Source organism: Mytilus trossulus, chromosome 10 (assembly GCF_036588685.1).
Source record: "Mytilus trossulus isolate FHL-02 chromosome 10, PNRI_Mtr1.1.1.hap1, whole genome shotgun sequence".
Lineage (NCBI taxonomy): Eukaryota > Metazoa > Mollusca > Bivalvia > Mytilida > Mytilidae > Mytilus > Mytilus trossulus.
In genome coordinates this window covers 35,233,797-35,244,072 of record NC_086382.1, presented here as the reverse complement: position 1 = coordinate 35,244,072, position 10,276 = coordinate 35,233,797, and the positions used below count along the sequence as shown (strand labels likewise).

At 31.9% G+C, this 10,276-nt stretch overlaps 1 protein-coding gene across 1 annotated transcript; it reads right to left on the bottom strand.

Moving 5' to 3' along the window:
* Positions 1-3,241: 3,241 nt before the first annotated feature.
* Positions 3,242-9,113, bottom strand: LOC134687855 (uncharacterized). Its single transcript, XM_063548314.1, has 5 exons — positions 9,105-9,113; positions 8,255-8,360; positions 7,054-7,133; positions 5,894-6,004; positions 3,242-3,721 (listed from the first exon to the last, which is right to left on the bottom strand). The coding sequence occupies exons 1-5, from the start codon at positions 9,111-9,113 to the stop codon at positions 3,545-3,547; spliced, it is 483 nt and encodes a 160-aa protein (XP_063404384.1). The 3' UTR covers positions 3,242-3,544.
* Positions 9,114-10,276: the final 1,163 nt, after the last annotated feature.

Below are 10,276 nucleotides of genomic sequence, written 5' to 3'. Positions count from 1 at the left end.
TGTTTGTACCTTTAATTTTGCTCCTTTCCCATGAATTACAGTGTCTTGAGGCAATAAAGTTGTTCAATATTGAGGCATGTTTTTTTGCAGTCGATTATTTCAATTTTGTCCTTTCAATATATGGGATATATGTTGAGCATGCATCTGTCTACCATTGCATTCGATGACTCGATTAGCAGTTGACGTTTCGGCAGTAATCATGTATCGCAAAGACATTATTCAATCAAATTTTATTGACATGGCGTGGTCACGTCATGTTGATCTAGTCATTGGTGGAAATCAACAAATCCCTTCTCCATGTACCGTTTTTATACACCCGTCAAAATTTTGACGGAACGTATTACGGTATACAAATGTTCGGCGTCCATCTGTTCGTCCGTCCGTCTGTCCGGTGTAACATGTCGCATCGTTACTTGAGAACGACTTTCATTTTTCACTTTCATGAAACTTTAATTATAGTTTTACAGTTGTTTCTAATGAGGGTCAGACTATCTGTATATTTTTTGTGAAAATTAGATTAAAACTTTTCGAGTTACGGGACGTTGTAACTAAAACAGGTGTGTGTTCTTTTTCACATTTCGCACCGTATCTCAAAAACAATTTATGATAATTGATTAAAGTTATTCTTATATATTATTGACTGTAATTAATGTTTTTTGTCCTGATTTTGTATAATATTATAACTTTTGTATGTCTGTACATATACATTGTGTAATAATCATTACGCGTATCGCTATACCAAGGTAATTTTGTTTCTTGAGAAATAAAGATATATAAATGTATTTATAAAAAGGCACTGATTGAATATGTTTAAACACTTAAAATTCTCTTTATCGAAAACAAATAGGAAGATGTACTTACGGCTCTAAACGAAAGGTGTGTTCGATTCCATATATAATGATCTTATTGTATCTTGTGAATAAAGTAGTGAGCAATATGTTATGTTAACAGAAAGAAAACCAATATTTTTATTGTAATCAATATTTGAATATATGTCTGTGGATATTAGGAAAATTAGTAAATTACCACATATATCATGCTTTGTAATACATTTGACCTCACCAAATGTGATTGGTCCTTTTATTTAATCCAAATGTACTACTTACTTTTAAAAAAAAGATTTTTCACTAAATTTTCAACATAAATGATTTTTTTCTTTTGCATAACATGCCTACAGGTACATTCCAAAGGGAAAACTATTGCAAATGCTGAAATCTTGAGAAAGATAACTCTTACACTACCAATTTGTCTTTTGGTTACACCATTGACTTTAAAAATGAGACTTTTCTTTTTGGTATTTTTTTTTTATTATAAAACCAACATACACCTCACAAATCATCAAACTCGTTTGTATGTATCAAATGTTCAGACTCCTTTTTAGCAAAAATCTTCTCCTCTGAAACTACTTGGCCAAATTAATCCAAACTTGGCCACAATCATCTTTGGGGTATCTAGTTTAAAAAATGTGTGGCGTGACCTGGTCAACCAACCAAGATGGCCGCCACCGCTAAAAATAGAACATAGGGTTAAAATGCAGTTTTTGGCTTATAACTCAAAAACGAAAGCATTTTGAGGAATCTGACATGGGATAAAAATGTTTATCAGGTCAAGAACTATCTGCCCTGAAATTTTCAGATGAATCGGTCAATCGGTTGTTGGGTTGCTGCCCCTGAATTGGTAATTTTGAGGAAATTTTGCTGTTTTTGGTTATTATCTTGAATATTATTATAGATAGAGATGAATTGTAAACAGCAATAATGTTAAGCAAAGTAAGATCTACAAATAAGTCAACATGACCAAAATGGTCAGTTGACCCCTTTAGGAGTTATTGCCCTTTATAGTCAATCTTTAACCATTTTTCATAAATCTAAGTAATCTTTTACAAAATCTCCACTGAAACTACTAGGCCACAATCATCTTTGGGGTATCTAGTTTGAAAAATGTGTCCGATGACCTGGCCATTCAACCAAGATGGCCGCCACGGCTAAAAATAGAACATAGGGGTAAAATGCAGTTTTTTGCTTATAACTATGAAACCAAAGCATCTAGAGCAAATCTGACAAGAAGTTAAATTGTTAATCAAGTCAATATCTATCTGCCCTGAATTTTTCAGATGAATTGGACAACTGGTTTTTGGGTTGCTGCCCTCCAATTGGTAATTTTTAAAGAAATTTTGACGTTTTTGGTTATCTTGAATACTATTATAGATAGCGATAAACTGTAAACAGCAATAATGTTCAGCAAAGTAAGATCTACAAATAAGTCAACATGACCTAAATGGTCAATTGACCCCTTAAGGAGTTATTGCCCTTTATAGTCAATTTTTAACAATTTTCATTAATTTGGTAAATTTATGTAAATTTTTACCAAATATAGTTCTCTGTTACTAATGGGCAAAGTTCACGATAGATATAATTGTAAGAAGCAAAATCGTTCAGTAAAGTAAGAACTTCAAACACATCACCATCACCAAAATACAATTTTGTCATGAATCCATTTGTGTCCTTTGTTTAATATGCACATAGACCAAGGTGAGCGACACAGGCTCTTTAGAGCCTCTAGTTTTAATTTATGTTTTTATCACATATGATGTTCATTGTTTTAGAATTCATAATTGGATATTTTATAAAAAAAAAAAAATAGTTAATTTTGTGACAAAATTTAAGGATGTACAAAATGCAATAAAAAGTGATAAATTTTAATAACAAATGATATGAATAATAGTCCTACTGTGGATTCATATATTTTCGTGGATTCATTTATTTTCGTGGATACCAATTTTCGTGGATTGATGCAAACTTACATGTTCGTGGATATTTGATTTCGTGGTTTTGCCGAAGTCTGTGTACAAGCCATGAGAAAATATTTCATTCGTTGAACATTTAATTTCGTGGTTCAACTGTTCCCATGAAATCAACGAAAATTGGTATCCAACGAATAATAATGAATCCACAGTATTTCAGGTCTGAAAGAATTTATAGAAAAAAATAACAGTTGATTTTGGCTATATCCAAGGGTTTAAGAAAATGTTAAGGATGTTTTTATAACATTTCATACTGTAAACTGTATAAAGTGTATAACACAACATTCATATCTTACATATGCAAGTGTTTTTTTTGGATACATTTTGATATATTTTCATGTCTTTTGACTTAAACATACTAAAACACATAGTTTTGCATGTTTTTTTTTATAATGACCATACCATACGATAGTGATTTGATACAGTGACGCTTATCAGGTGAAAATCAATTGTATTGGTTATTTAAATATAATTATGTATGTTAAACTATTGTATAAAATCATTTGATATTTTCGCTGGTCAACGGAGGCTGTTAAAATACAGGGGTTCCTCAGTATGCGACCTGGGCTACTTCGGTATTTATATATCAGAAAATAATTGAAAAAAAATATTTGTTATCGTTAAAAAAAATCGTTTTCTACAAGCGATATTGATTCATGTTTTGAGCAGCCATTCATACAAAAAAGCACGTGAAACGAAATACATAAATCATAAGTGGTCAATCGTTGATTTTGCAAGTCTTCAAAGTTTTTCATAGAATCTCTGATTCAAATAATCTCTACTCGTTATTGGTTCGTACTTATTTGAGTTGTCGAGACAACGAATGGTGGCATTTTCATCAGGATTTACAAAGAAAGCTATTGACTGTCGATCAACCCTTTGCTTCATCTCTTCAGTTGGAATAAGAACTCTGTGCTTCTGTAAAATAAAACAAATGTTCATGTCTCTTTTTCCGTAAAGTAGCCTAGTACATTGACAATTGATGATACAAATGCTGTCTTCATGTCTGTTATATTCATTCAAGGATATACATTGTATACTTCCATAGGACATTAACCAAACGAAAAAAAGACTTGTATTGGCATATTTTTTCCAATGGCCAACGAATTGTTTATTTATTTTACTTGCCACTATCCCCTCACGTTGCCTTTTCAGGTGTGTGTTGATCAAGCCCAAGTTATCTGTGTAATCTGTTGGCATGCCACGGGTTATATTCTTCTCATATTGTTATTATGGTATGATACTAAACCCCTAACGGGAAGGATTTTGCCTGATATTCATATAATGAAATCATAATCTTTCAATCAGTTAAATTGAAGTCTTGAGCTGGCATGTCAGTTAACTGCTTGTATTCTGTTGTTATTTATGTATAATTGTCATTTTATTTATTTTCTTTGGTTACATCTATTGACATCAGACTCGGACTTCTCTTGAATTGAATTTTAAATGTACATGTACGTATTGTTATGCGTTTACTTTTCTACATTGTCTAGAGGTATAGGGTGAGGGTTGAGATCTTATAAACATATTTAACCCCGCAGTATTTTTCCGCCAGTTTCAAGTTAGGAGCCTCTGGTCTTTGTTAGTCTTGTATTATTTTAATTTTAGTTTCTTGTGTACAATTTGGAAATTAGTATGGCGTTCATTATAACTGAACTAGTATATATTTGTGATGGGGCCAGCAGAAGGACACCTCCAGGTGCGGGAAATATCCGTTACATTGAAGACCTGTTAATGACCTTCCGCTGTTGTTTTTTCTATGGTCGGGTTGTTATCTCTTTGATACATTCCCCATTTCCATTCTCAATTTTAATATCTTGCAGAATATTTTTGTTTTTTCATTCTTTTCTGATACATTTTTGATTGCTATATTTTTGTTTTCTTATTTCAAAAATACTGTAGATTTTTAAATCAAGTGACCATTATTATGTCATTCTGAACGAATGTTGGGTGATATATTATTCAATTCAAACCATCTGTTTCTGTTTCTCTACTTTTCTTTTACTTCTTTTTTTTCGCGCGATTTACGATGACATTACCAATCTTCATGTAAATATGCCAAACGAAAATCACCACATTTAGATGTGCATTTGGACTTTGGAATTTTCGAAATGGCCTCATAACCGTGTAAATAGCAAACATATAAGACAACATTTGAGAGGATGAGAGAATCAATCCACATGATCCATGCAACTGCACTGCACCGGTTTTTAATTAGGATTATGTTTTACATAGAACCTTCATTGAAAATACATAAGTTTTTAATTTTCAAAATAAAGACAATTAGATCATACAAATGTATGTAACACGATTTTATAGGTATACTATCACTAATTGATATATATGTTGAATACCTTTTGAAGAACGCACAGATTTAAAAATATTTCAAACCTATAAATTAACAGTCATGTATGTTAACAAATCTGCCTCTTTTTTGGCATTTAATGAATGGCTATTATTAATTTTGAATTTATTGAACCATAAAACTAATTTTTGACTCTTCACATTGAATAATCCGCGAAGCGGATTATGTAAAATGTGAAGAGTCAAAAATTAGTTTTATGGTTCAATAAAATCAAAATAAATCATTGCCATTCATTATAAATAAATTTCTATCAAAAAATAAGTTTTAAAGAACTTTTTATATTATTCATATTAACAATAATAACGTACACACTTGGCGTATGAATACACAACGTCAGAGTGGGCGTGTCCCCATAGAAATTGACAACATTGAAAATAAAACTAATAATTTAAACCAATCAGAAGACAGTAAATACACCAAATTTATTTATTTACTTATAAGGGGGATACTCTTTGATAAAGGGAAATATAATAATGAAATTCGCGTGTCGCGTATCAAATTATAAGTCTGGTACCTTTGATAACTAATATTATGATGCAAAACTGAAAAATATCATGAAAGTCCCACTCGACAAATAATTATATCTTTAAAAGATCATCGACATTTATATCCATGTTTGCCCATTTCTGTCAAAATCTAATTCATAACAAAAATGACTTGTACATTTCATTTTCGATTTGTGAGCAATGATAATAAAACAGACTTTGTGTTGCAGAACAACTTACATTTGCAATAAGTTTGTCTGATGTCCACCTTTGCATTAAATCACCAATGTTTACAACAATAGTGCCAGGAATAGGAGGCACTGGAATATATTCTCCGTCACGTGATTTCACCTAAAATGATGTTATACTTTTTTAATAAATGAATAAAAGATACATGTGGAGTATGCAATGCTTTGATAAGACAGCAAATCAAAACATGAAAATGTCTCAAAAACGAAGAAAAAAAAGCATTTAAACGCGTCCGCTTTTCTGAAATTAACCTTGAGGAACGCTCAAAGCCGAAAATGTGAAAGCCAAGAACATGTAAATACCTTCCAATTATAAGAAATAAATGACAAAATTTAAAGGAAAACTTAAACAATTACGAAAATCCATTTTGGATTTACTTTTTACATGAACTTATTTGAACCTTAGTTACGACAAGGAAATTGTGTTATGATAAATCATTTTATTACCAAAGCATTGGCTACTGAGCTGATGATACTTTCTGCATGCATAGTCCTATATCAGTGCTATCGCCCCACGGCTACATGTATCAAATTCTAAAATGGACTTTCTAGATTAAGCTTCATCAGGAATACCAACAGCCTAAACCTCGACAGCTAAACACGTATAAGTATTGACTCATTTATAGCTAATCCCTATATGACAAAAACGGACCTATCATACAAACCATCTAAATTAACAAATATCACACATATCTGATGTTGCAAAAAAGGAGATAAATGATGTGTGATCTTACAAGTTAATATTGACGTAATCTCGGTGATCATGTCCTTATTATTTATCTCAAATATGTTCCAGTTATGCCCTCTAAAACTGTGATACTTTCTAGAAAATGTTTGTCATAACACATGTAACAGAAAATATTGCTAGATAAATATAAGTTTTTTGGTTGCGAACTCTTTCCTTAGTTTTAAGTTTTCCATGTTGTGTCTTGTGTACTTTTAATTGTCTGATTTTTTTTTATGCATGACTTGTCGGTTTTTTTTTCTATATGTGCTGGTTTATGAATATATACGCTAGGTTTCCTCTTTGAGATGCATATTCTATCAATAACGATTTGTTCAACTTAAATAAACAACAACATGCTGTCTCTTTTTTCATATGTTTAACTGTTTAATCTATAATCAGATATATAAGTCACCAAATACATTTACCTCTAACCCTCCAATGTTGTCTTGGAAAAGCAATGTAAGGGTACCATAATCAGAATGTTCACCACACCTCACTTGGCGTTCTAAAAAAACAGTATGTGCTTACATTGTAAATGTGTAAGATAGTTTCACAAAATCTATATTTCATTAAAATTTCCTAACAGATTCACGTTTTCATTTTGATAATCAATGTAGTTCATTTCTCTTTGATTCATCGTGTAAGTTCCAAAGTTGAATCTGTAAGTTTATCGTAAATTAACAAGATATGTTGGTGATATCAATTAAACGTGATTGTTTTCTTATTTATCCCGTTGTTGTGTTGTTATTCTCTGATAATTTTTGTATTTTTGTCTTTCAATTTTGCTAGTGTGCTTTGTCTGTGTGCCTTTGTGTGTTTCTTTGGTACATTTGACGTGGCTCTGTACTTAAACATCCCGTCATTGTGTTATAGTTCTATGTTAATTGTTGTAAGCTTGTCTATCATTTTTACTTCTGTGCTTTGTCTATATGCTTTTTGTTCTTCTTTGCTTCTTTTTATAGTGATTAAGATTAAGATTTTAACACAATGGTGACTGCTCTGTACCCCTATTTTTGCCATTTGATTGGGGAAATTTCATTTTGAATTTCCTTCGGAGATCAGTATTTTTGTAATTTATATTAGATGTTTATAGCAGTATATTATAAATTCTCATTACTTCTATTTAATTTTGTTATCAATTGATATATAATTGCTACTGAATTTTTGAGCGCAGTCATTCAAATTGAGATTTAAATACGTAAATGCTACTGCAATGTAAATGGATATCAAAGTATACTATTTAAACGACATGTAATATAAATCGCATGCGTTCGAAACTCTTTTCTGTATTTACCTGCATAAGAAACGCTCAAAGCCAAAATTTTGGAAGCCTAGGATATATAATGAGCGGATCAATTGGAGAGCTATATGACCAAAATTACCCTAATAAAATAGCCAAATACATGTGAGGCAACCTTACAAAAAATGTATTTCAAAAGGCGTATATCATCGACATTTTTAATTTAGAACCACGATATACACTTTCAAGGGTGACTTGCCTCAGACTACATTTTGATATACCATTCTAAATTGCGATTCCCTTTCCTTGTTAATGATATTTAAATGTTCCAAAAATATCGGAAAGTAAATCTGACTTGGACCACATAACCTAAAATATACATATACCTTTTGTAGAGGTCTGACTCACTGCAGGATAAAATATACTTCTGATATTAGAAATGTTTCCTTTTTTTCCTATAAAACTGTGACACTTTCTCAGGAAATTTTTGTCCTAAAATAATTGTAAAATAATACTATTGCTACAATAATAATTAGATAAAAGCATCCTGTTTAATCAACAAAAATTGACACACAATTTTAGTGTATGTCAACTGATATAGGAGTATTAAACCAGTTACTGTGATACGGGTAACTATATATTTTTATAATGATATGATACTTAAATCCTAACGGGAGGGCTTCTGCTTTATTTACATGTGTCGAACAAATAATCTTTCAATTAGTTTAATTGACTTCTGGAGCTGGCATGTCAGGAACGGCTAGTAGTACTTTGTTAATCTATGTATCATTGTCAATTTGTACAGTTTGTGTAGTTACTTATCCTGACATTGAAGTCGGACTTCAGTTAAACTGAGCATATTGCAGGGTATTTGGTTTTTATCAACATTGACCAGATGTATCGGGGAGGCCTAGGGTTGAGATCTCGATAAACATGTTAAATCCCGATGCATTTTTGAGCCTGTCCAATGTCAGGAGCTATTGGTCTATGTTAGAATTGAATGGTTTTTTTTAACTTTGGTTTTTTTATATGTTTTTGAGTTTAGTGTAACGTCCGTTTTCAATGAACAAGTACATATTTTTGGTAAGGAGCCAGCTGAAGCCCGCCTATGGGTCAAGAATTTCATGCTGTGATGAAGACCTATTCGTGGCCTTCGACTATTTTCTGCTCTTTGGTCGGGTTATTGTCACTTTGACACATTCCGCGTTTCCATTCTCAATTTCAACTATAACAAACGTTGAACATATTGGTCAATATGGGTAGCAAAATCAGATTCTGTGTAAAGTTTCGTTGACAATGATATGTCATGTGCCGCTTTACTTTTTTTTCTGGTAGTCATTTCTTTAGTCAATAGGTTCTTACCAATTCGACAAGACTATAGGATTCTAAATGGTATATAAATTTGGAGCATTTGCATATCCTTGTAATCAAAACATTGAAACATGACCGGTATTTTAATCCTCATAATTTGTCATTTCGAAAAACATGTACATAAATATAATAATTTCGAAACTGCATCAACTTTGTAAATCTGATAGGTTTCATGAATACATATTTATCAAATTGGGAATGATATGGGGCATATATGAATACATGTCTGGTTTCACTTTGTAAACATAAAATGATTTTTGAATTATTATTTTATTAGATCTGAATTCAAACCTGCTGTTTAAATATTTTTTTCTTGCAACTTGGTTAATGTATGCCAATCATTCATACAGCTATAAAAAGGGCTCAGCAGTTTACAGAGTACAAGACAAAACTTTACGACAACAGAGATAATTTCAGCTTTCCAATTGTGAACTTTCCATTTCTAAGTAGTAACATTCCAGCAGCACCTGCATACAGGGTATATATCTTCCAATTGATACGATATTCCCGTGCTTGCATTTCCTATCATGATTTTCTTGATAGAGGGTTATTGCTCACAAGGAAGCCATTAAACCAAGAGTTCCAAATGGTGAAGTTGAAATCATCCCTTAGTAAATTTTACGGACGCCATCACGAGTTGGTTTACCGTTATGGAATAACCGTTTCACAAATGATATCGGATATGTTCCTTACGTCGTAACTACAATCCCTTTCCCGTTCATGAATTTGACCTACCGAATTACACTATTTACCGGATTTGTAATTACATAAGCAACACGACATGTGCCTCATGTGGTGCAGGATCTGCTTACCCTTCCGGAGCACCTGAGATCACCCCTAGTTTTTGGTGGGGTTCGTGTTGTTTATTCTTTAGTTTTTCTATGTTGTGTCATGTGTACTATTAATTTTCTGTTTGTCTTTTTCTTTTTTAGCCATGGCTTTGTCAGTTTGTTTTAGATTTATGAGTTTGACTGTCCTTTTGGTATCTTTCGTCCATCTTCTTTTACAGAGTACTCTTTTTGACCTAATGCTAGCTA